Raw genomic sequence first — 27,478 nt, 5'->3', positions numbered from 1 at the left:
TCAATATTAAAGGCGGTCCTGGTTGCATGTTTAAAATATGTAGACAACTTGGATTTAAAATGTGTCCTAAATAAAGTTATTGGATTTTAATCACATAAGTGCTGGATGCCTTCGGGGATGCCTGCTCACCTGTTTGTCTGTGCACTGAGAGGCTTTTTTTCTCCCTCTAAGGAGGAATTGGTTATCTGAATTTTTTAATGGCAATATTTTGGGGTACATCTAATGTATACATTTTTAAAAATGTTTGGCACATCAGCATGAAAAAACACAGCAATCCCATCATCTGTACTCAAAAATAATATTACATTTATTCTATGGGTCAGTGCGATTATGGAGATACCAAATGTATGTAGTTTTCAAAAGAAAAAATTGCTTTGTGTCTCCATATTTCATTGCTTTTTTCTGTCAATGAAACTTGAGATAGGGATAAATGTAGCCTTTTGATAATTTTTATTACATTTTTGTGGGGGAGGTGAGGTAAAAATGACATGTTGATAAACATGATTTTTGAATAGTTTGGACATTTTCACATGCAGAGATACCAGTTATATTTAGCTTTTTTACATATAAGAAATGGGGGGAAAAATTAATATTTTTTTGTAATATTTTTAAAAACATTATTCTTTTTTTGGCTTTTTTATTTATATTTTTTTACATTTTTTTTGTTCTCTTAGGGGACTTGAAACTGTGACCACTTGTACAATACACTGCAATACTTCTGTATTACATTGGATAGGGATTTTTACCACCATTCTATTACATCCTCTTAGAGGCAGGGTGTAATAAAGGCAGTAACAAGTAGGTCTAGGGTTCTTCAGAAGGCCCTCCGCTGCCATGACAACTGCTCAGCATACCACAATTGCATTTGTGGGATGCCAATCAGAGGACAGACGGAGCCCTCTTCCTACGTCTAGCATCTGAGGTGCCACGGTCACTATTGACCCTAGCATCTGGAGGATTAATATGCTAGGATATGAGTTATCAGGTGCCAGTTGTATAATAAATCAACTGAGCCTGCACCATCACAGTGTCATAATAGTACATTGGTAAGTACTAACTGCCTGTTTGCAGCAACATATTACGGAGCTGAGCAATAAGGGGTGAATGTGGTTATCCCACAACAAACAGTTAGCACCTGTGAATAGGAGGTAAATGTATGATCTCTGTGGGTGTGACCTCTAGGACCTCCACTAAAACCCCCCATTTTGGAAGCATTTTAATAGAACAGTGGTCACGGATGTGCCCTGCTTCTCTACTTCGTATCTATGGAAATGACACTCTCGCACCCCTCCAATCTATCCTCAACTCTGCTGCCCGACTAATCCACCTCTCACCCTATTACTCCTCTGCCTCTCCCCTCTCCCAATCCCTTCACTGGCTCCCCATTACCCAGCGAATTCACTTCAAAGTACTAACAAATACATACAGGGAGTGCAGAATTATTAGGCAAATGAGTATTTTGACCACATCATCCTCTTTATGCATGTTGTCTTACTCCAAGCTGTATAGGCTCGAAAGCCTACTACCAATTAAGCATATTAGGTGATGTGCATCTCTGTAATGAGAAGGGGTGTGGTCTAATGACATCAACACCCTATATCAGGTGTGCATAATTATTAGGCAACTTCCTTTCCGTTGGCAAAATGGGTCAAAAGAAGGACTTGACAGGCTCAGAAAAGTCAAAAATAGTGAGATATCTTGCAGAGGGATGCAGCACTCTTAAAATTGCAAAGCTTCTGAAGCGTGATCATCGAACAATCAAGCGTTTCATTCAAAATAGTCAACAGGGTCGCAAGAAGCGTGTGGAAAAACCAAGGCGCAAAATAACTGCCCATGAACTGAGAAAAGTCAAGCGTGCAGCTGCCAAGATGCCACTTGCCACCAGTTTGGCCATATTTCAGAGCAGCAACATCACTGGAGTGCCCAAAAGCACAAGGTGTGCAATACTCAGAGACATGGCCAAGGTAAGAAAGGCTGAAAGACGACCACCACTGAACAAGACACACAAGCTGAAACGTCAAGACTGGGCCAAGAAATATCTCAAAACTGATTTTTCTAAGGTTTTATGGACTGATGAAATGAGAGTGAGTCTTGATGGGCCAGATGGATGGGCCCGTGGCTGGATTGGTAAAGGGCAGAGAGCTCCAGTCCGACTCAGACGCCAGTAAGGTGGAGGTGGAGTACTGGTTTGGGCTGGTATCATCAAAGATGAGCTTGTGGGGCCTTTTCGGGTTGAGGATGGAGTCAAGCTCAACTCCCAGTCCTACTGCCAGTTTCTGGAAGACACCTTCTTCAAGCAGTGGTACAGGAAGAAGTCTTCATCCTTCAAGAAAAACATGATTTTCATGCAGGACAATGCTCCATCACACGCGTCCAAGTACTCCACAGCGTGGCTGGCAAGAAAGGGTATAAAAGAAGAAAATCTAATGACATGGCCTCCTTGTTCACCTGATCTGAACCCCATTGAGAACCTGTGGTCCATCATCAAATGTGAGATTTACAAGGAGGGAAAACAGTACACCTCTCTGAACAGTGTCTGGGAGGCTGTGGCTGCTGCTGCACGCAATGTTGATGGTGAACAGATCAAAACACTGACAGAATCCATGGATGGCAGGCTTTTGAGTGTCCTTGCAAAGAAAGGTGGCTATATTGGTCACTGATTTGTTTTTGTTTTGTTTTTGAATGTCAGAAATGTATATTTGTGAATGTTGAGATGTTATATTGGTTTCACTGGTAAAAATAAATAATTTAAATGGGTATATATTTGTTTTTTGTTAGGTTGCCTAATAATTATGCACAGTAATAGTCACCTGCACACACAGATATCCCCCTAAAATAGCTAAAACTAAAAACAAACTAAAAACTACTTCCAAAAATATTCAGCTTTGATATTAATGAGTTTTTTGGGTTCATTGAGAACATGGTGTCACGGAACCATGAACCAGACGTACAACAAGAGATAAGTGAAAATAAGAAGGCTTTATTGAAAATAAAGCTGTAAAGCAAAAGTCCAAACGGATGGTGAAACCGAGCAGAGTCTTTGCGAAGCCAGAGGTCAGGAACCAGAAGGGTAGTCAGACGAAGCCAGGATCAGGAACCAGCAGGGTAGTCAGACGAAGCCAGGATCAGGAACCAGCAGGGTAGTCAGACGAAGCCAGGATCAAGAACCAGAAGCAGCAGCAGTCTTAGAAGCATGTGAACACAAGAGGACCAAGCAAGGAACTGAAGCCACAGACCTCCTATATATATGAGCTAGGCATCCAGCTCCTCCCAGTGGGAAGGAGGAGCCGCAGGGTGGAAGGCTACAAGAAACCCAGAAACCAAGATGGCCGCCAGCACATGTCAAACGAAGGAGAACAGCAAGAAGGTAAGACCATGACAGTACCTCCCCCTCAAGGGCCCCTCCTCCGCGGAGCACAAAACGGTTTCTGAGGGAAGCGTGCGTGGAAGGCTCGGAGCAAGGCAGGAGCATGGACATCTGCGGAGGGAACCCAGGAACGCTCCTCTGGACCATAACCACGCCAATGGACCAAAAACTGCAACCGACCGCGGACCAGGCGTGAGTCCAGGATATTGCTCACCTCATATTCCTCACGATTGCCCACTTGGACCGGACGAGGCCGAGGAACCGAGGAAGTGAAACGATTACACACCAGTGGCTTCAACAGGGAGACATGAAACACGTTGGAGATCCGCATGCCAGGAGGAAGCGCAAGGGCATAGGCTACCGGGTTTACCCTGCGAAGCACTCGGAAGGGACCAACAAAGCGAGGCGCCAGCTTGGGAGTGGGCACTCGAAGGTTGAGGTTGCGGGTGGACAACCATACACGGTCTCCGACCTGGTAGGAAGGAGCAGGCGCTCGTCTGCGATCAGCCTGGAGTCTCTGGCGCTGCGCAGAGACCTCAAGGGACTTCTGGATCTGTACCCAAGAAGCACGTAGGACGGAAAGGTGATCCTCCACAGCCGGAATATCCTGGGGAGAGAATACCTCCGGTAACACGGCAGGTTGGAACCCATAATTGGCCATGAAGGGAGACGTCCCAGAGGAAGAGTTCACCGCCGTGTTCCTGGCAAACTCAGCCCAAGGCAGGAGGTCAACCCAATTGTCTTGGTGATCGGAGACATAGCAACGAAGGAATTGCTCCAAGGCCTGATTGGATCGTTCTGCGGCCCCATTGGACTGAGGGTGGTAGGCCGAGGAGAAGGAGAGATGAATCCCCAACTGGGAGCAAAAGGCGCGCCAGAACCTGGACACAAACTGACTCCCCCGATCCGACACAATCTCCTTGGGCAAACCGTGCAACCGGAAGACCTCCCTGGCAAAAATCGTGGCCAACTCTTGTGCAGAGGGTAACTTCTTGAGAGGAACACAGTGGCACATTTTGGAAAACCGATCCACAATCATGAGAATGACCGTATGGCCTCGGGATGCAGGGAGGTCCACAATGAAATCCATCCCCAGGTGTGACCATGGGCGCTCCCCGGTGGCTATGGGTTGCAGAAGGCCCAACGGAAGGTGCCGAGGGGACTTACTCTGGGCACAAACGGAGCATGCCGCTACATATGCGGCGATGTCGGAACGTAGGGAAGGCCACCAGAACAGACGTGAAACAGCCCAGGACAGCTGATTCCTTCCAGGATGCCCCGCGGTCTTGGAGTTATGGTAGGTTCGCAACAACCGAGTGCGCAACTCCTCAGGCACAAAACATCTGCCGTTGGGTCTCCCAGAGGGAGCACCAGATTGAGCCGCCAAAATCTGCTCACCCAGGGGAGAGGTCAGGCTGGTGCGAATGGCGGCCAGGATCTGATTCGGAGGTATGACCGAAGTCGGAATCGACTCCTCCCTGGACAGCTCGGAGTACTGCCGTGATAAGGCATCCGCCCTGATGTTCTTGGAACCGGGTAGGTAGGAGACCACGTAATTAAAACGTGACAAGAACAGAGCCCATCTGGCCTGACGTGGTGTCAATCTCTTGGCCTCAGAAAGGTAGGTCAGATTCTTGTGGTCCGTCAGGATGAGAACCGGAACCACCGAACCCTCGAGCAAGTGCCTCCATTCTTTAAGGGCCTGCACGATGGCCAATAACTCCCTGTCACCAATCTGATAGTTGCACTCCGCGGAAGACAGTTTCCGGGAGTAAAACCCACAAGGAAGCAGAGGACCCTCTGGTGTTCTACGCTGAGACAGAAGGGCGCCTACTCCCGTCTCAGACGCGTCCACCTCGAGGACAAAGGGCAACCCAGGGTTGGGATGCGACAGAATCGGAGCCGACACAAAGGCGGACTTTAGGGCCTCAAAAGCTCGGATGGCCTCGAGCGGCCAGACCTGGGAATTACTGCCCTTCCTGGTCAGATCCGTGAGAGGCTTGGCCAGCATGGAAAAGTCCCTGATGAACTTCCGATAATAATTGGCGAAGCCCAAAAAGCGCTGCAGGGAACGAAGACCACTGGGCTGGGGCCACTGTAAGACAGCCGAAACCTTCTCAGGATCCATGGAGAACCCCTCAGCGGAAATGATGTAACCTAAGAAGGTTACCTGGGATCGGTGAAATTCGCATTTCTCAAGCTTACCGAACAGCTTGTTCTCTCGTAACCGTTGCAACACTCGTCTGACATCCAGAATGTGGGCCTCCATGGATTCAGAATATACCAAGATGTCATCCAAATAGACCACCACACACTGCTGCAACAGGTCACGGAAAACATCGTTGATGAATTCCTGAAAGACTGCGGGCGCATTGCACAACCCAAAGGGTATAACCAAGGATTCGTAATGACCGGTCCTGGTGTTAAACGCGGTCTTCCACTCATCGCCCGCCTTGATCCTTACCAGGTTATATGCCGCCCTCAGGTCGAGTTTGGTAAAGACCGTGGCCCCTTTAAGGCGATCGAACAGCTCGGAAATCAAGGGTATAGGGTAAGCGTTCTTGATCGTGATGCGATTGAGACCCCTGTAATCGATGCAAGGCCTCAACTCACCGCCCTTCTTTTTCACAAAGAAAAATCCAGCCCCTGCCGGGGACGAAGATTTGCGAATGTGTCCGCGTGAAAGCGCCTCCCTCACGTACTCCTCCATGGCCTCATTCTCCGCTACCGACAGTGGATAGACTTTGCCACGAGGAGGAGCGGCACCAGATTGTAACTCTATGGCACAATCGTATGGGCGGTGCGGAGGTAGGGCAACCGCGCGCACCTTATCGAATACATCCCGGTACTCCTCGTATTCAGGAGGCAACAGAGAGTCCGAGGAAGTACACAGCAACTTGACAGACCCATGGACGCAACTAGCCCCACACTGCGGTGACCACGAGAGGATCTCGACCGATCTCCAATCAAAAGTCGGATTATGCTTCTGGAGCCAGGGGTACCCCAAGACCACCGAGTAGTGTGGAGACGAAATAACCTGGAGGCAGACCGACTCTCTGTGAACGGCACCAATGGCTATCCCCACTGGAAGGGTCTCATGAGTCACGTGTGGCGGCAGAAGGGGTCTGCCGTCTATCGCCTCAAGAGCCAGTGGGGAACCTCGAGCCTGCAGAGGAATGGAATTGGCGGCAGCGAACACACTATCAATGAACAAACCACCAGCACCAGAGTCCACCAACGCCTGGGTCGTCACCGAGCCCCCGACCCAGGAGAGGACAACAGTGATCAGTGGTTTGTCAACACGGGAAACCGGGGACGAGGAGACTCCACCCAAGATCTGCCCCCGACAGGATCTCAGGTACGAGCGTTTTCCCGGACGGTTCGGACATGCCAACCGAAAATGCCCACCGAGACCACAGTACATGCATCGGCCCTCGCGTCTCCGGAGTGCCCTCTCCCCCTCGGACAGGCGAGCAAACCCCAGCTGCATGGGTTCACCCCCAGACAAGTCATCCCCAGGAGGCGTGGGAGGAGAGGGAGGCACGGGTGGGACAGCAAACGTAGGCACCAATCTGTTAGAAGACCTCCGCAGGTTCTCCTTAAAGGAAGGTCTCTCCCTGAGTCTGGTGTCAATCAAAATCAGGAAAGAAATAAGAGACTCGAGCTCAACTGGTAGGTCCTTAGCTGCAACCTCATCCTTCAAGGCATCCGAGAGACCATGAGAGAAAGCAGCGACCAGAGCCTCATTATTCCAGCCCACCTTTGCTGCCAGGGTACGAAACTCAATGGCGTATTTAGCTACGGATCGTGAACCCTGTCTGATGGACATAAGGAGCTTCGCAGCAGAGGCAGCACGAGCCGGCACATCGAATACCTTCCGAAGAGAAGCAACAAAACCGGAAAACTCGGCAACCACCGGATTGTTGTTCTCCCATAAAGGGCTGGCCCAGGCCAAGGCCTTGTCCGAGAGCAGCGAGATCAAGAAGCCCACCTTTGATCTCTCAGTGGGAAAGGCATGACGCAGCAACTCGAAATAAATGCCCACCTGGTTAAGGAAACCTCGGCACTGAGTTGGCTCTCCCCCAAAGCGCTGTGGAAGAGGGGCAGAACCGGTCATACCCCGAAACACCGCAGGCGCAACAACAGGTGTCGGGGTAGACTCTGGCGCAACAACCGGAGCGGCAGTAGGAGCGAGCCCAGGAGCGACAACCGACCCATCGGCAACGGGAGCGAAATGAGCCGTGCGTTCAAGCAGGGTTTGCAACGCCACAGCGAACCGACCCAACAGGTGATCCTGCTGATCAAGTCTGGCAACCAGCGTGGGTAGCGAGGATGGCCCTGTACCGTCAGAATTCATGGCTTGGTCCTAATGTCACAGAACCATGAACCAGACGTACAACAAGAGATAAGTGAAAATAAGAAGGCTTTATTGAAAATAAAGCTGTAAAGCAAAAGTCCAAACGGATGGTGAAACCGAGCAGAGTCTTTGCGAAGCCAGAGGTCAGGAACCAGAAGGGTAGTCAGACGAAGCCAGGATCAGGAACCAGCAGGGTAGTCAGACGAAGCCAGGATCAGGAACCAGCAGGGTAGTCAGACGAAGCCAGGATCAAGAACCAGAAGCAGCAGCAGTCTTAGAAGCATGTGAACACAAGAGGACCAAGCAAGGAACTGAAGCCACAGACCTCCTATATATATGAGCTAGGCATCCAGCTCCTCCCAGTGGGAAGGAGGAGCCGCAGGGTGGAAGGCTACAAGAAACCCAGAAACCAAGATGGCCGCCAGCACATGTCAAACGAAGGAGAACAGCAAGAAGGTAAGACCATGACACATGGTTGTTGTTCAATAATAAAATTAATCCTCAAAAATACAACTTGCCTAATAATTCTGCACTCCCTGTACAATGCCGTCCATAACCTGTCCCCTCCCTACATCTCTGAGCTACTTTCCCGATACACCCCCACACGCACTCTCCGATCCTCACAAGACCTCCTTCTCTCTTCTCCTCTTATCGCCTCTTCCCACAATCGCATCCAGGATTTCTCCCGTGCATCCCCCACACTCTGGAACTCGCTACCCCAACATATCAGACTCTCACCAACAGTGGAATCCTTCAAAAGAAACCTGAAAACCCCCCTCTTCAGACAAGCCTACAACCAGTGACCCTGCTGCCTCTATACCGCCATGACCAGCTTCACCCTCACCTACTGTGTCCTTCTCCCATACCATGTAGATTGTAAGCCCTCACGGGCAGGGCCCTTTCTGCTTCTGTACCAGTTTGTAACTCGTCTTGTTTATGATTAGTGCAATTGTCTGTATTATGTATGTATACCCATTTTCATATGTACAGCTCTATGGAATGAATGGCGCTTTAATAATAAATAATAATAATAATAATAATGACAGAGATAGCCAAGCACTGTACTGTTTTTCATTAGTCCCATATACACTATATGGACAAAAGTGTTGGGGCACCTACACATTACATCTACAGAAGCCTTTATGACATCCCATTATCCTATAACACTGGGTGGGCAAATTTAACTGCCGGTCATTAAATTTGCCTCCTATATACAGTCCTGATCAAAAGTTTAAGACCACTTGAAAAATGGCAAAAAAAAATCATATTTAGCATGACTGGATCTTAACAAGGTTCCAAGTAGAGCTTCAACATGCAACAAGAAGAAATGGGAGTGAGACAAAACATTTTTTGAGCATTCAATTTAATGAAAACAACGAATAAACTGAAAAAGGCTGTTTTTCAGCTGATCAAAAGATTAGGACCACACCTCCAAAAAAAAAACTAAACCCCCCCAAAACAGAAATCCAACTTCCAAACATGAACTCAGTAATGAGTAGCTCCGCCGTTATTGTTTATCACTTCCAAAATTCGTTTCGGCATGCTTGATGCAAGCGTTTCCATGAGGTGAGTGGGAACATTTCTCCAAGTGGTGAAGACGGCCGCACGAAGGCCATCTACTGTCTGCAACTGTTGTCCATTTTTGTAAACTGGATTTAGATCAGTGGAGCACGCAGGATGGGCCAAAAGATTGATGTTATTCTCCTGGAAGAAGTCCCTTGTCCTGCGGGCATTAAGTACTGTAGCGTTGTCCTGTTGAAAAACCCAGTCGTTACCACACAGACGAGGGCCCTCAGTCATGAGGAATGCTCTCTGCAACATCTGGACATAGCCAGCGGCCGTTTGACGCCCCTGCACTTCCTGAATCTCCATTGTTCCACTGAAGGAAAAAGCACCCCAGACCATTATGGCGCCCCCTCCACTGTGGCTCGTAGAAAACATCTCAGGTGGGATCTGCTTGTCATGCCAGTAACATTGGAAACCATCAGGACCATCAAGGTTAATTTTTTTCTTATCAGAGAATAAAACCTCCGGCTCAGTGCTGATGAAATTTTTTTGGGTCTTCCACTTGCCTTTTTAGTTCCATAACCCTCAGGATCATTTAAGAAATTCCAAATGACTGTCTTACTGCGTCCCACCTCAGCAGCGATGGCGCGCTGTGAGAGACCCTGCTTATGCAGTTCAACAACCTGACCACGTTCAAAAAGGGAGAGTTTTTTTGCTTTTGCCATCACAACGTGTGACTACCTGACAGAAAATGACAATGAATCCACATATATGCACAGATTTGGCCTTTTAAAGGCATGTGGTCCTAAAATTTTGATCAGCTGAAAAACAGCCTGTTTCAGTTTAATCGTTATTTTTTATTAATTGAATGCTCAAAAAATGTTTTGTCTCACTCATATTTCTTCTTGTTGCATGTTGAAGCTCTACTTGGAACCTTGTTAAGATCCAACAATGTAAAATATGATTTTTTGCCATTTTTCAAGTGGTCTTAAACTTTTGATCAGGACTGTATAACGATGGAACTACATTCAAAAGCAGACTCATAGTGGAGCAAATGTTCTTGTTTTTACGTTAGATTACAGAAAATGCAATCCATTGCGTTGAACAATAAGACAAAGATTAGAGTCCATTTCTGTCTACTATAGCATACACAATAACTGGCATAAGTGGGTAAGAAGGAATTCATACCAGGGTCATTGTTCGTAATAGGTAAACTCTGTATTAGTTCTGAGGGATGAAAATCAATTTCTGTTAACCAGGAGTCCAGGTCATAGTAGGCTTCCGGAATTTTATAAAGGACATATATGAAAAACTCAGCAACTTCCCCCTTCTTACTTTCTACCAGATCAATAATCTTACGAACCTGTAACAGAATAAATATTTTGTAATATTACATTTCATGTCATTTAAAGTATGTGGATCTATAGAACTAACTTAAAGGGAATCTGTCATCCCAATTTTGGACCTTTTTCTACACTAATAAATGAGCATTGCCGCAGATATGGAGTCTAGCCACCTCAGCCCCCAGTGCTTAAACACCCTGAAAGACCAGGCCACTTTTTACACTTCTGACCTACACTACTTTCACCATTTATTGCTTGGTCATGCAACTTACCACCCAAATGAATTTTACCTCCTTTTCTTCTCACTAATAGAGCTTTCATTTGGTGGTATTTCATTGCTGCTGACATTTTTACTTTTTTTGTTATTAATCGAAATTTAACGATTTTTTTGCAAAAAAATGACATTTTTCACTTTCAGTTGTAAAATTTTGCAAAAAAAATGACATCCATATATAAATTTTGCTCTAAATTTATTGTTCTACATGTCTTTGATAAAAAAAAAATGTTTGGGTAAAAAAAAAATGGTTTGGGTAAAAGTTATAGCGTTTACAAACTATGGTACAAAAATGTGAATTTCCGCTTTTTGAAGCAGCTCTGACTTTCTGAGCACCTGTCATGTTTCCTGAGGTTCTACAATGCCCAGACAGTACAAACACCCCACAAATGACCCCATTTCGGAAAGTACACACCCTAAGGTATTCGCTGATGGGCATAGTGAGTTCATAGAACTTTTTATTTTTTGTCACAAGTTAGCGGAAAATGATGATTTTTTATTTTTATTTTTTTTTTCTTACAAAGTCTCATATTCCACTAACTTGTGACAAAAAATAAAAACTTCCATGAACTCACTATGCCCATCACGAAATACCTTGGGGTCTCTTCTTTCCAAAATGGGGTCACTTGTGGGGTAGTTATACTGCCCTGGCATTCTAGGGGCCCAAATGTGTGGTAAGGAGTTTGAAATCAAATTCTGTAAAAACTGACCAGTGAAATCCGAAAGGTGCTCTTTGGAATGTGGGCCCCTTTGCCCACCTAGGCTGCAAAAAAGTGTCACACATCTGGTATCTCCGTATTCAGTAGAAGTTGGGGAATGTGTTTTGGGGTGTCATTTTACATATACCCATGCTGGGTGAGATAAATATCTTGGTCAAATGCCAACTTTGTATAAAAAAATGGGAAAAGTTGTCTTTTGCCAAGATATTTCTCTCACCCAGCATGGGTATATGTAAAATGACACCCCAAAACACATTCCCCAACTTCTCCTGAATACGGAGATACCAGATGTGTGACACTTTTTTGCAGCCTAGGTGGGCAAAGGGGCCCATATTCCAAAGAGCACCTTTCGGATTTCACTCGTCATTTTTTACAGAATTTGATTTCAAACTCCTTACCACACATTTGGGCCCCTAGAATGCCAGGGCAGTATAACTACCCCACAAGTGACCCCATTTTGGAAAGAAGAGACCCCAAGGTATTCGCTGATGGGCATAGTGAGTTCATAGAAGTTTTTATTTTTTGTCACAAGTTAGTGGAATATGAGACTTTGTATGAAAAAAAAAAAAAAAAAAAAAAATCATCATTTTCCACTAACTTGTGACAAAAAATAAAAAATTCTAGGAACTCGCCATGCCCCTCACGGAATACCTTGGGGTGTCTTCTTTCCAAAATGGGGTCACTTGTGGGGTAGTTATACTGCCCTGGCATTTTCCAGGGGCCCTAATGTGTGGTAAGTAGGTAAATGACCAGTGAAATCCGAAAGGTGCTCTTTGGAATATGGGCCCCTTTGCCCACCTAGGCTGCAAAAAAGTGTCACACATCTGGTATCTCCGTACTCGGGAGAAGTTGGGGAATGTGTTTTGGGGTGTCTTTTTACATATACCCATGTTGGGTGAGAGAAATATCTTGGCAAAAGACAACTTTTCCCATTTTTTTATACAAAGTTGGCATTTGACCAAGATATTTCTCTCACCCAGCATGGGTATATGTAAAATGACACCCCAAAACACATTCCCCACCTTCTCCTGAGTACGGAGATACCAGATGTGTGACACTTTTTTGCAGCCTAGGTGGGCAAAGGGGCCCATATTCCAAAGAGCACCTTTCGGATTTCACTCGTCATTTTTTACAGAATTTGATTTCAAACTCCTTACCACACATTTGGGCCCCTAAAATACCAGGGCATTATACCTACCCCACAAGTGACCCCATTTTGGAAAGAATAGACCCCAAGGTATTCGCTGATGGGCATAGTGAGTTCATGGAAGTTTTTATTTTTTGTCACAAGTTAGTGGAATATGAGACTTTGTATGAAAAAAAAAAAAAAAAAAAAATCATCATTTTCCACTAACTTGTGACAAAAAATAAAAAATTCTAGGAACTCGCCATGCCCCTCACGGAATACCTTGGGGTGTCTTCTTTCCAAAATGGGGTCACTTGTGGGGTAGTTATACTGCCCTGGCATTTTCCAGGGGCCCTAATGTGTGGTAAGTAGGTAAATGACCAGTGAAATCAGAAAGGTGCTCTTTGGAATATGGGCCCCTTTGCCCACCTAGGCTGCAAAAAAGTGTCACACATCTGGTATCTCCGTACTCGGGAGAAGTTGGGGAATGTGTTTTGGGGTGTCTTTTTACATATACCCATGCTGGGTGAGAGAAATATCTTGGCAAAAGACAACTTTTCCCATTTTTTTATACAAAGTTGGCATTTGACCAAGATATTTATCTCACCCAGCATGGGTATATGTAAAATGACACCCCAAAACACATTCCCCAACTTCTCCTGAGTACGGCGATACCAGATGTGTGACACTTTTTTGCAGCCTAGATGCGCAAAGGGGCCCAAATTCCTTTTAGGAGGGCCTTTTTAGACATTTGGATACCAGACTTCTTCTCACGCTTTGGGGCCCTTAGAATGCCAGGGCAGTATAAATACCCCACATGTGACCCCATTTTGGAAAGAAGACACCCCAAGGTATTCAATGAGGGGCATGGCGAGTTCATAGAAATTTTTTTTTTTTGGCACAAGTTAGCGGAAATTGATATTTTTTATTTTTTTCTCACAAAGTCTCCCGTTCCGCTAACTTGGGACAAAAATTTCAATCTTTCATGGACTCAATATGCCCCTCACTGAATACCTGGGGGTGTCTTCTTTCCGAAATGGGGTCACATGTGGGGTATTTATACTGCCCTGGCATTCTAGGGGCCCTAAAGCGTGAGAAGAAGTCTGGAATATAAATGTCTAAAAAATTTTACGCATTTGGATTCCGTGAGGGGTATGGTGAGTTCATGTCAAATTTTATTTTTTGTCACAAGTTAGTGGAATATGAGACTTTGTAAGAAAAAAAAATAATAATTCCGCTAACTTGGGCCAAAAAAATGTCTGAATGGAGCCTTACAGGGGGGTGATCAATGACAGGGGGGTGATCAATGACAGGGGGGGTGATCAATGACAGGGGGGGTGATCAATGACAGGGGGGGTGATCAATGACAGGGGTGGTGATCAATGACAGGGGGGTGATCAGGGAGTCTATATGGGGTGATAACCACAGTCATTGATCACGCCCGTGTAAGGCTTCATTCAGACGTCCGGATGCGTTTTGCGGATCCGATCCATCTATCAGTGGATCCGTAAAAATCATGCGGACGTCTGAATGGAGCTTTACAGGGGGGTGATCAATGACAGGGGGGTAATCAATGACAGGGGGGTGATCAGGGAGTCTATATGGGGTGATCACCACAGTCATTGATCATGCCCCTGTAAGGCTTCATTCAGACGTCCGGATGCGTTTTGCGGATCCGATCCATCTATCAGTGGATCCGTAAAAATCATGCGGACATCTGAATGGAGCTTTACAGGGGGGTGATCAATGACAGGGGGGTAATCAATGACAGGGGGGTGATCAGGGAGTCTATATGGGGTGATCACCACAGTCATTGATCATGCCCCTGTAAGGCTTCATTCAGACGTCCGGATGCGTTTTGCGGATCCGATCCATCTATCAGTGGATCCGTAAAAATCATGCGGACGTCTGAATGGAGCTTTACAGGGGGGTAATCAATGACAGGGGGGTGATCAATGACAGGGGGGTGATCAGGGAGTCTATATGGGGTGATAACCACAGTCATTGATCATGCCCCTGTAAGGCTTCATTCAGACGTCCGGATGCGTTTTGCGGATCCGATCCATCTATCAGTGGATCCGTAAAAATCATGCGGACATCTGAATGGAGCTTTACAGGGGGGTGATCAGGGAGTCTATATGGGGTGATCACCACAGTCATTGATCATGCCCCTGTAAGGCTTCATTCAGACGTCCGGATGCGTTTTGCGGATCCGATCCATCTATCAGTGGATCCGTAAAAATCATGCGGACGTCTGAATGGAGCTTTACAGGGGGGTAATCAATGACAGGGGGGTGATCAATGACAGGGGGGTGATCAGGGAGTCTATATGGGGTGATAACCACAGTCATTGATCATGCCCCTGTAAGGCTTCATTCAGACGTCCGGATGCGTTTTGCGGATCCGATCCATCTATCAGTGGATCCGTAAAAATCATGCGGACATCTGAATGGAGCTTTACAGGGGGTTGATCAATGACAGGGGGGTAATCAATGACAGGGGGGTGATCAGGGAGTCTATATGGGGTGATCAGGGGTGATCAGGGGCTAATAAGGGGTTAATAAGTGACGGGGGGGGGGTGTAGTGTAGTGTAGTGGTGCTTGGTGGGACTTTACTGAGCTACCTGTGTCCTCTGGTGGTCGATCCAAACAAATGGGACCACCAGAGGACCAGGTAGCAGGTATATTAGACGCTGTTATCAAAACAGCGTCTAATATACCTGTTAGGGGTTAAAAAAAACACATCTCCAGCCTGCCAGCGAACGATCGCCGCTGGCAGGCTGGAGATCAACTCTCTTACCTTCCGTTCCTGTGAGCGCGCGCGCCTGTGTGCGCGCGTTCACAGGAAATCTCGCGTCTCGCGAGAGGACGCGTATATGCGTCCAGGAGGAATGAATCAACCACCTCCAGGACGCGTCTGTGCGTACAGCGGTCCGGAGGTGGCTAGATAACTATATTTTTTTATTTTCCTACTGCCCCCATTCCCCCGCGGTCGGTGCTCACAGATGCATTAAAATACATTGTCAGGACTGCTGCGCATGTGCACGAGTCCTCTCATTATGTTAGAACAACACAGCAGTCCGGGCTGTGTATTTCAGTACAGCTTTGAGTGCTGACAGCTGAGTAATGGGGGGCAGTAGGAAAATAAAAATGGAGTCTTCATCTCAAGTATGCAAGTATTACTATAGCTAATAGTCCAAAATCAAAGTGACAGATTCCCTTTAAAGAAAAGCAGTGTACAATACACTACCTAAAATTCTTGAAGAAGTTTTAATAGTCATCCAACTGGCTTTCTCCATTCGAACTCTTATGGAGAAAGCCAGTCAGATGACTAATGAAAAGTCAAGAAACAAGTAGAGATGCTCTGACTTATTACTACTGATATATCATGACCTGGATGATTCAGAAAATTCACACAGAGCAAAAGTCCATAATTAATGAGGTGAGTAGCCTACATTTTATTACATAAAAATATATGGGGTCATTTATCAAACTGGTGTAAAGTTGAACTGGCTTAGTTGTCCATAGCAACCAATCAGATTTCACCTTTCATTTTTGACAGCTCTGTTGGAAAATAAAAAGTGGAATCTGGCTGGTTGCTATGGGAACTAAGCCAGTTCTACTTTACACCAGTTTGATAAATGACCCCAATATTTTTTTGCAAATAGTGACTACCTTACCTATCCCCTGCTGCTCCTGTTCGGCCACTGGAATGGGCCCTGCTTCTCTCTACTTACTCTTCTGGGGATCGACACACCGGGAATGGCTTGGACTGCTGGCACAGACAATCACTGGCTGATGCACGTCAATACTGCAGCCACTGGCTGTCTTAGCGGCCAGGTCAAGCCTTTTACAGTGTGTTAAGCCTGAGAAGAGAAAGTGGAGAGGAGCGGGGATTGAAGCAGCAGCTGAACAGCAAAGGCTGGGATTGGTTAGGCTAGTCCTCCTCAGTAGTTATTTCTAAATATAGTTAGACTGAAATTAATGGACTATATAATAAGTGTTATACTAGATATGCAGTGACACAAAATCTAAAGCAATTTCTAAAGTCTTCATTTGGGGAATATAAACAGAAGGTGAGGAAAAATTAAATTTTTACATGAATGGGAGTACTTGCCCTTTCTTTTATTGTAGAAGCCTGCATAACATTTTCGGAATCTTCAGGAGAAAAATATTTATGGTTGACTAAATTCTCAAGTAAGCACTGGGTGTTTGTTATCAGGTTGACCAATATTTCTCGACTTTTTGTAATTATCTCATCATAAGATTGGTTGGGCTGCTGCAGTGCCATTGTTCTGGTACATCACAATTGTTATATATTCAGATTTTTCTGTTGGAATTTCACTGAAGACTTCTTGAGAAACCTTCAGCCATTAACTACAATAAAAAAAATATGAATCCAAAAATGTACTTGTAAGAAAAAGACAGCATGTATAAAAAAGTTTAGCAATACAAAATAGACTGACAAGAAAGTTATAAAGCCTGTGCACACAAAAATTCTATAGATAATCCAACAAAATGTCTGATTGGTGTGGGTAAGACCACTGGGACAACCACCGTACTGGAGAACAATGGTCCTGTGTCCTATGTTGCTGCACTGAATTCATGCTAAAGAGGGAGAAAAGGGATAGCATTTATGCCATTCTCAATAGGAGTCTATGAAGGTTAAAAGGAACAGCAGAGCAAAAATGTAGTTTTCTGTATGTGAGACCTGGAAAAAGCTAAGCATCCTTTCTCGGTTGTTGCAGTCATTCTTCATTGTGATGTTAGGGTATTTTACAAGAAATAATGGAATTTGAATTTGACATGCTTATTTAAGTACTGGGTGTTTTTTTCTCCTTTAATTATTATATTAGCTTCTATATTCCATGTAATGTAGTTAGTGAGGGATAGTTAGTTAACATATACAAAGCTATTGTTCTGTTTAGATGACTTCCAGACCACATTCCAAAGTGGTTAACTCACAGGACATGAGCACTGCACGCTGGACATCCTTAACAGGAGGGGCTGAAAAGTATAAACCTTTGTGCACAAAGACCTCAGCTACAATATGAGAACATCATCCATGTAGGATGTTGTCCAAAAGAAAAAAGCGTGCTGCTCCTAGTTATTCTGAACAAGTCTTAATAGGGTAGATACCACATAAACTTCCAAGATCTTTCTTGTGGTGTAGTCAATCACTGCTCTATATACAAATGCTTCTGCCCAAATCTCCATACTCAACTCTATAATAGTTGGATGGAGATAGAATGCAGAAACGTTATCCTGCATATTTATTATACTTAAACAATTATAAAAGATAACAAGCATGTCAAGATAAAAAACATTGGTCTCCCATTAATAGTAGGATGTTGTAGTTCACTATCTCTCTCTCGTTTTACCATGAAGTGTCGGTTATGTGCTACGTGGGTACCGTGGCGACAGGAGCTCCTCCATTGTATTGCAGGCCAGGTGATTGATTATTATTTACCTTTACTACTCTGTATGTGATTTGTCTGTTTGTCACTTAGCATGTGTAAGCCTATACTAACAAATACATACAAGGCCGTCCATAACCTGTCCCCTCCCAACATCTCTGAGCTACTTTCCCGATACACCCCCACATGCACTCTCCGATCCTCACAAGACCTCCTTCTCTCCTCTTATCGCCTCTTCCCACAATCGACTCCAAGATTTCTCCCGTGCATCCCCCATACTCTGGAACTCGCTACCCCAACATATCAGACTCTCACCTACAGTGGAATCCTTCAAAAGAAACCTGAAAACCCACCTCTTCAGACAAGCCTACAACCAGTGACCCTGCTGCCTCCATACCGTCATGACCATCTTCACCCTCTCCTACTATGTCCTTCTCCCATACCATGTAGATTGTAAGCCCTCACGGGCAGGGCCCTCTCTCCTTCTGTACCAGTTTGTAACTCGTCTTGTTTATGATTAGTGCAATTGTCTGTATTATGTATGTATACCTCTTCTCATATGTACAGCGCTATGGAATGAATGGCGCTTTAATAATAAATAATAATAATTTATCCTCAAATCTTCGAATTCATGTTAAAATGTGTGATGTGAACAACAAAAATGCACTTATTATTGATAGGGTGATACATAGAGAGGATAGTAGAGGTCTTGCAACTCCAAAAGGAATCTCTGGCATTTGCAGGAGGAAAATAATCTATGGGGAGGTTATTATATTATCAGTTGTGCATTGGTTGATCTGCTACAAGCTGTGAGTTGGGCTGTAGTAGATGGGCTGTAGAACCTAGCAAGGTTCTTTTGAGTTGTAGAACAGAGCAGGGTTCAGTGAGAAAAAGAAACCGTTAGGCCCCTTTCACACAGGTGAGTTTTCTGCGCGGGTGCAATGCATGAGGTGAACGCATTGCACCCGCACTGAATCCGGACCCATTCATTTCTATGGGGCTGTGCACGCGAGCAGTGATTTTCACGCGTCACTTGTGCGTTGCGCGAAAATCACAGCAAGCTCTATTTTGTGCGTTTTTCACGCACATAGAAGTGAATGGGGCTGCGTGAAAATTGCAATCATCTGCAAGCAAGTGCGGATGCAGTGCGATTTTCACGCACGGTTGCTAGGAGACGATCGGGATGGGGACCCGATCATTATTATTTTCCCTTATAACATGGTTATAAGGGAAAATAATAGCATTCTTAATGCAGAATGCATAGTACAATAGGGCTGGAGGGGTTAAAAAATAAAAATGTAACTCACCTTAATCCACTTGTTTGCGCAGCCCGGCTTCTCTTCTGCCTTCATCTGTGAGGAAAAGGACCTGTGGTGATGTCACTGCGCTAATCACATGGTCCATCACATGATCCATCACCATGGTGTGTCTGGGTCATCTGCCTCGTCTTCCTCATCGCCCTGTAGCTCCTCCGGCTGCTCGTGCTCCTCCTCTCCTGACACCTGTGCAGAAAAAACACCCATTTCTCTACGCATTGCTTGTGCGCGAATGTCCTCCTCCTCCTCCAGTTCAGCCCCCACAAGGCTCATGTGGCAGTGAGATGTAGGTGCCACATCTCCTGTCCCCTAGCCAGCCAGATTTAGCAGCATTTGTTCCAGGACATGAAGCAGTGGAATGACGTTGTTCATCCCGTAGTCCTGGTGACTGATAAATAAAGTGGCCTCCTCAAAGTGCCCGAGCAAACGGAAGGTGTCACACATGAGCTGCCACTGGCTAACATCAAAGCTATACAGGGGAGTACCACTGTCCGCCTGTATCATCAAGAAATCGCTTATGGCCTTTCTCTGTTCATATAGTCGGTCCAGCATATGGAGGGTGGAGTTCCAACAGGTGGAAACGTTGCATTCTGCATTTGCGGCTCAAGGAGGGTGTGCTTTGCAGTGTAAGAGTGGCTGAAGTGCATGCAAAGTTTCCTGGCCATCTTGCAGATGGGTGGAAGACTTCAGGAACCTCTTTACAATCAGATTAAACACGTGCGCCATGCAGGGCGCATGGCTCAATCCTCTCTGACGTAGCACCGACACCATGTTCCTCCTGTTGTCGGTAACCATGGTTCCGATTTTGAATTGGCGAGAGGAAAGCCAGGATTCAATTTCTTGATGGACGCAGAGCAGTTCCTCCCCTGTGTGATTCCGTTTGCCCAGGCAAACTAGGTGCAGAACAGCGTGACACCACCGTGCCCTGCACACGTGGTGTGCTGGAGGAGCACTGTGAATTGTCCTTGCAGTGGAGGCTGAGGATACGGTGGAGGATGATGAAGCAGAGGCGGACATTGGCGCAGGACCCACAGCTTGAGAACACCAAGTTGCTGGTGTGGCTGGACAAGAACCACATTTACCCAGTGGGCCGTAAAGGACATATATTGTCCTTGACCGTAGTTACAGATACACACGTCAGCACTGCCGTGCACTTTGGCAGACACCGACATGCTCAAGGAGTGGCCCACTTTCTGTTCAACATACATGTGTAGGGCTGGTACTGCCTTTTTCGCAAAAAAATTACGACTTGGGACTCTCTACTTTGGCTCGGCACAAGCCATCATTTCTCTGAAAGGTGCAGAGTCCACCACTTGGAAAGGGAGGGACTAGCACCAGCAACTTGGTCAGGAGTATGTTCAGCTTCTGCGCCCTTGGATGAGTGCATGCATACTGCTGTCTTTTTGCAATCGCTTTGGTGATCAATTGCTGATGAAATGACTGACCGAGAGTAGGAGGAGCAGGAGCATCAGGACCAGGAGATGATGGGAAGGAAACACAGCTCCCTTTGGAGCCTTGACTGCAGGAAAAGGGGTGCAGGCCACTGGGTGATGCAGCGGTTGCTGTGGCAGGCTGCATCACTTCATCAGAGCCATGGTTCTCCCAGGCCACTCTATGTTGACGCTGCATGTGTTGACGCAGGGCCGTGGTGCCAACATTGTCACCCTGGCCATGCTTCACTGTCTGCCCACAGAATCAGCAAATAGCCATGTTCACCATCATCGGAGGTTTGATGAGAAACTGCTACGCCACTGAGTATGGCATTTTCCCCCCAACACTCCACGCTGACTGCCTGTTACCATTGCCTCCGTGAACCCCTGCACCGCTACTTTCCAGGCAAGTAGGCTCCTGCAAAGCGCACACTCTACCCTGGGCACGTTTGGCTCCCGACCTTGCACTGCTGCCACCCTGCTGACTCACGGACACGCTACCACCCTGCTGGCTCAGCCGCTGTCTCATGTGCAAGCTCCCACCCTCCTCTCCTGAGGATGATAAAGCCCCTTCTTCACCCGGCTTCCAAATGCGATCGGCTACATCACCATCCACTACTGTCTGCACAGTAGCGTACCTCCAATAGAGGCAGACCACGCAGCTGCTATGGGGCCCATAGGGAAGGGGGCCTGCAGTGGAGTATAGTCCCCGCCCACTAATTACACTTGTATGGCTACCTGAGAATGTAAGAAGTGGAGAAGGACCTTTGGTGATGTCATCAACCACGTGACCAGTGCAGGAAGCAAAGGAATAGCAGAGCAGCAGAAGTTTGAAGGACCTTTGGTGATGTCATCATCATGTGACCAGTGCAGAGGACTGGTAAAAGACCTGTGGGATGTCACAGTGAGGGGGCGGAGCTTCTGTTTGGTGCCTAGAGGAGAGATTAGTGGTGTCCTGGGATAGCCCATATAACGTCCTATAAAAGCTGGGAGTTGTGGTTCTGTCCTATTATATCCCTCTCTATGTATATTAAACGTATGCCCTAGTACAGTCTGGTAATGCTGGGAGTTGTAGTTCTCTCCTCTTATACCTCCTCTGTAATGTATACTGATGCCCCATAATAAGTCTGGCCATACTGGGGGTTATAGTTATTTCTTTTTAAAGCTATCACCTAGTACAACTAGATGATGTCCTATAATAATCTGGACATGCTGGGAGTTGTAGTTCTCTCCTCTTGTACCTCCTCTCTGTAATATATACTGATGCCCCATAATAAGTCTGGCCATGCTGGGGGTTATAGTTATTTCCTTTTATAGATCTCACTTAGTACAACTGGATGATGCCCTATAATAATCTGGACATGCTGGTGTCACGACCGCTATCCCAGCAGCAGTCGTGTCGCACCAGACGGAGGGGAAGGGGGACCCTTATCTACGGATGGGAATAGTATGGCCACCCCTGACTAACCCTAAGCTGGCACCTGTCTGCCCTGATACCCTAGACGGGGTGTGAACCCGTGCAGCGAGCAGGATGCCTAAACCCTCAGTCACCCTAACAAGCCTAGAGTGGGGAAAGGCCGATGGGAGCACTAGTCACCATCACTCATGTCTAGGAGAACAGCAGGGGAAGACAGCAACAAACAAACTATAGCAGAGATAGACTTATCCAGTCACGAGCAGAGAAGGCGATCCCAATCACGACAGTCCACGCCGGACAAGAGCTCCACAGCAACACCATCAAACGATCTCCTTCAAAGGTCAGAATAGAACTGGAAGTAAGGACTATATCTGGCAATGACTGCAAGTGAAACTGAAACTAATATAGTAGCTGGGAGTGGCAGACAGGACTCACCTGAGAAGGATGCCTACAAACTCCCAGTCAGGACAAAAAGGTTCACAAGGCAAAACCCGGATGACATACCCTGAACCATGGAGCAAACTCACAAGCTATCGCGAGTAGCAAGTCGCTGCGACCTTCTCCTCCCAGAACTGTCTGGATCAGTCACAGTCGTGACAGTACCCCCCCTTCTACGAGGGGCCCCCGGACCCTCAAGACCAGGCCTCTCCGGATGGGAGCTATGAAAATCCCGAATGAGTCTGTCCGCTTTTATCTCTGAAGCTGGAACCCACATTCTCTCTTCGGAACCATAACCTCTCCAGTGCACCAGGTACTGAAGAGAGCGGCGAACATATCGTGAGTCAACAATCTTTTCTACCTGAAACTCAAGACTGCCATCAACAACCACCGGTGGAGGCGGTAGTGGCAATGGTTCAGGAGGTTCTACATATCTCTTAAGCAGAGATCTGTGGAAGACATTATGGATCCTTAGAGTCTGAGGTAGCTCCAGACGAAAAGCCACCGGGTTAATGATCTTAATTACCCTATAAGGACCAATAAATCTCGGACCTAATTTCCACGAGGGAACCTTCAACTTGATATTTCTGGTAGACAACCACACCAAGTCATTCACCCCAAGGTCCGGACCTTCAGAGCGCCTCCTATCAGCCACACGTTTGTATCTACCACCAATTCTCTTCAAACTTTCTTGCACACTCTGCCACACTGAATAAAGTGAAGACGCAAATCGTTCCTCCTCGGGAATCCCAGACGGCCCCCCCCTCACTAAACGTACAAAACTGAGGATGGAAACCATACGCACCAAAAAATGGTGACTTATCGGTGGATTCCTGACGACGATTATTAATGGCAAACTCGGCTAACGGTAAATAAGATGACCATTCCTCCTGATTTTCGGAAACAAAGCATCTCAAATATGTCTCTAGGTTTTGATTGGTACGTTCAGTCTGACCGTTGGACTGTGGATGGAAAGATGAAGAAAACGACAGATGAACCCCTAAACGAGAACAAAAAGCTTTCCAAAATTTAGAAACGAATTGGGTACCACGATCCGAAACAATATTGGAAGGGACCCCGTGAAGCTTCACGATGTGGTCAATAAAAACCTGAGCCAGTGTGTTAGCATTAGGCAATGCGGCAAGAGCAATAAAGTGCACCATTTTACTGAATCTGTCAACAACTACAAGAATAACAGTCTTCCCCACTGATACTGGTAGATCCGTAATGAAATCCATTGATAGGTGCGTCCAAGGCCTGTTGGGGATGGCTAGAGGTAAAAGACGCCCTGCCGGACGAGTATGATCTACCTTAGAACGAGCACAGGTAGCACATGCAGACACAAAATTCAACACCTCCTGGCGCCACTTAGGCCACCAGAACCGACGAGACACTAATTCAGAGGTTGCCCTACTACCTGGGTGTCCTGCCAGTGTGGAGTTATGGTGTTCTTTTAGTATCTCCAGGCGTAAATTTTCTGTCACAAACAGTTTACCCGAGGGGCAGGAGGCCGGGGCGTCCCCCTGAGCTTCCAACACCCTCCCCTCTAAACCTGAGTGTAATGCAGAGACCACCACCCCCTTTTGCAAAATGGGCTCTGGTACCTCAACATCACCCCCTTCAGGAAAACTTAGAGACAATGCATCCGCCTTAGTATTTTTTGCCCCCGGGCGATAGGTTATTACAAAATTAAACCTAGTAAAAAATAACGACCACCGAGCCTGTCTAGGGGTGAGACGTTTAGCAGACTCCAGATATAATAAGTTTTTGTGATCAGTAATCACCGTGACGGGATGAACCGCCCCCTCCAAAAAATGACGCCACTCCTCAAAAGCCAACTTAATAGCCAAAAGTTCCCTGTTGCCAATATCATAGTTCCTTTCTGCAGTAGACAATTTCTTCGAAAAGAAAGCACACGGACGCCATTCACCAGGGGACGGGCCCTGAGATAGTACCGCTCCCACCCCCACCTCTGATGCGTCAACCTCTACAATAAAAGGAAGCGAGACATCTGGCTGTACGAGAATAGGGGCCGAGGTGAATCTCTCCTTCAGAGATGCAAAGGCAGTTTAGGCTGCATGTGACCATTTGGAAAAATCGGATCCCTTTCGGGTCATGTCCGTCAGTGGTTTGACCACCAAGGAATAGTTCTTTATAAACTTTCTATAAAAATTGGCAAACCCCAGGAAGCGTTGCAATGCCTTCAGGTTCTCAGGCAGATCCCAGTCTATAATTGCCCGGACTTTCTCTGGATCCATGCGAAAACCTGAATCTGACAACACATACCCCAGAAATGGCAGTTCTTTTACGGCGAACACACATTTTTCTAACTTAGCAAACAATTTGTTGGCCCTTAATATCTGCAGCACTTGTCTCACATGGATCTTATGTGTATCCAGATCCGGGGAATAGACCAGGATGTCATCAAGATATATCACAACAAATCTCCCGATAAGGTGACTAAAAATATCGTTGACAAAATGTTGGAATACCGCAGGCGCATTAGTAAGACCAAATGGCATGACCAGATTTTCATAATGCCCTTCCGGAGTATTAAAAGCCGTCTTCCACTCATCCCCCTCTTTGATGCGAACCAGGTTATAGGCTCCTCTGAGATCCATTTTGGGGAACCATTTAGCACCAGCAACCTGATTAAAGAGGTCGGGAATGAGAGGAAGAGGATAGGGATCTCGGATAGTTATCCGGTTTAATTCCCGGAAATCCAGGCAAGGACGTAGGCCCCCATCTTTCTTTTTAACAAAAAAGAACCCTGCAGCCACAGGTGAAGAAGAGGGTCTGATGTGTCCCTTAGCCAAACTCTCCGAAATATAATCTTTCATAGCCTTCCTCTCCGGGCCGGAAAGATTGTATAACCGGGTTTTAGGTAGTTTTGCCCCAGGTAATAGATTAATCGGGCAATCATATGGACGATGAGGTGGTAACCCCTGACAACCCTTCTCAGAGAACACATCCATAAAATCTGACAGAAAGGCAGGTAAAGATGTTACAGAGAGTGTAGAGCACCTACTACTCAAGCAGTTGTCCTTACAATGTTCACTCCACTCCACAATCTCCCCGGCCTGCCAATCCACCACTGGATTGTGAGTCACCAGCCAGGGAAGCCCCAATACCATAGGAGCCGGAAGACCGTCCAGGACATAAAAAGAGATATGCTCTTTATGGAGGTCCCCTACCTGCAGATGGATATTATGGATGATCTGAGTTAACTCTCTCTGAGTAAGAGGGGAGGAGTCGATGGCAAAAACAGGAATAGTTCTGCGTATCGGTTCCGGAGTAAAACCCAGAGCCTGAGCAAACCGTGAATCCACCAAGTTGACCCCCGCCCCACTGTCCAAAAAGACGGAACAGATCTCAGTCTTATTGCCCGCCTCAACGGTAGCGGACAACAAAAACTGAGACATGCGTATGGAGGAAAGGAGACTGTTATCCTCCGCACAATCTGGGGACTCTAGTTTTCCGGCGGCTCCTTTGTTTGTGGTCTCTTGGGTTCTGAGGGACAAACCTTTACAAAATGACCCCTCCCCCCACAACGAAAACAAACCTCTGACCTACGGCGGAACTTAGGAGGATTCACCCGTCTAGTGGCGCCCCCTATTTGCATTGGTTCGACTGGATCATAACAAACCGATCCCTGCCCTATAGAGGCCTCCGTAAAATTTAATAGTCTCTCCCTGAGTCGTCTGTCGATTCTTATGGACAGAGACATAGCAGCCTCCAGAGACCCAGGGACCTCGTATACCGCCAGCGAGTCTTTTAATTTTTCAGACAACCCCTGGCAGAACTGACTCCAAAGGGCCGAGTCGTTCCATAACGTATCAGTAGCCCACCTACGGAATTCGGAACAATATAGTTCAGCAGACCGGTTCTCTTGCCGAAGTCTACGTAACTTAGACTCAGCCAGTGAGACCCTGTCCGGGTCATCATATACGAGACCCAGGGCTTCAAAAAACTCCTCCACTGATCGTAAGGCCAGAGAGTCTGATGGTAGGGAGAAAGCCCAAGCCTGCGGATCTCCTTGCAGGAGAGAAATTACAATGCCCACCCGTTGTTCCTCACCGCCGGAGGATCTAGGGCGTAACCTGAAGAACAATTTGCAAGCTTCTCTGAAGGTTACAAATTGGTCTCTCCCTCCTGAGAACCTATCAGGTAAAGCCACTTTTGGCTCAGGAGTACCTTGGTTTCCCGTAGCAACGGTGGAACCCAAGGATTGCTGCTGCTGCTGCAGCACTGTTGCTTTTAATCCTGCCACTTCAAGGGATAATCCCTGTAATTGTTTCGCCAAAACCGTAACCGGATCCATAGTGGAACAGAAAAATACAAAGCAAAACAGCAAGCAAAAAAAAAGAAATGTCACTTTTTTTTTTTTTTTTTAAAGGTCAGATATACTGTCACGACCGCTATCCCAGCAGCAGTCGTGTCGCACCAGACGGAGGGGAAGGGGGACCCTTATCTACGGATGGGAATAGTATGGCCACCCCTGACTATCCCTAAGCTGGCACCTGTCTGCCCTGATACCCTAGACGGGGTGTGAACCCGTGCGGCGAGCAGGATGCCTAAACCCTCAGTCACCCTAACAAGCCTAGAGTGGGGAAAGGCCGATGGGAGCACTAGTCACCATCACTCATGTCTAGGAGAACAGCAGGGGAAGACAGCAACAAACAAACTATAGCAGAGATAGACTTATCCAGTCACGAGCAGAGAAGGCGATCCCAATCACGACAGTCCACGCCGGACAAGAGCTCCACAGC

General features: G+C 46.6%; 1 protein-coding gene across 7 annotated transcripts in view; it reads right to left on the bottom strand.

Moving 5' to 3' along the window:
• LOC121002128 (nucleotide-binding oligomerization domain-containing protein 1-like) overlaps positions 1-27,478 on the bottom strand; it is a 95,284-nt gene that overhangs the window by 38,114 nt on the left and 29,692 nt on the right. For 6 of the 7 annotated variants that reach the window (XM_040433453.1, XM_040433451.1, XM_040433450.1 and 3 more), the window contains 2 exons: positions 16,809-17,068; positions 10,419-10,593 (listed from right to left, as the gene is read on the bottom strand). In XM_040433453.1, the coding sequence (XP_040289387.1) occupies positions 10,419-10,593; positions 16,809-16,982 (349 nt within the window). In that variant the 5' untranslated portion in view covers positions 16,983-17,068. Of the gene's footprint in view, positions 1-10,418; positions 10,594-16,808; positions 17,069-19,415; positions 19,472-27,478 lie in introns of those variants that run through there. The other variant, XM_040433454.1, reaches the window with a different exon arrangement.

This window comes from Bufo bufo, chromosome 5 (assembly GCF_905171765.1).
Source record: "Bufo bufo chromosome 5, aBufBuf1.1, whole genome shotgun sequence".
Classification (NCBI taxonomy): domain Eukaryota; kingdom Metazoa; phylum Chordata; class Amphibia; order Anura; family Bufonidae; genus Bufo; species Bufo bufo.
This window is presented reverse-complemented; position numbering and strand designations above follow the sequence as displayed.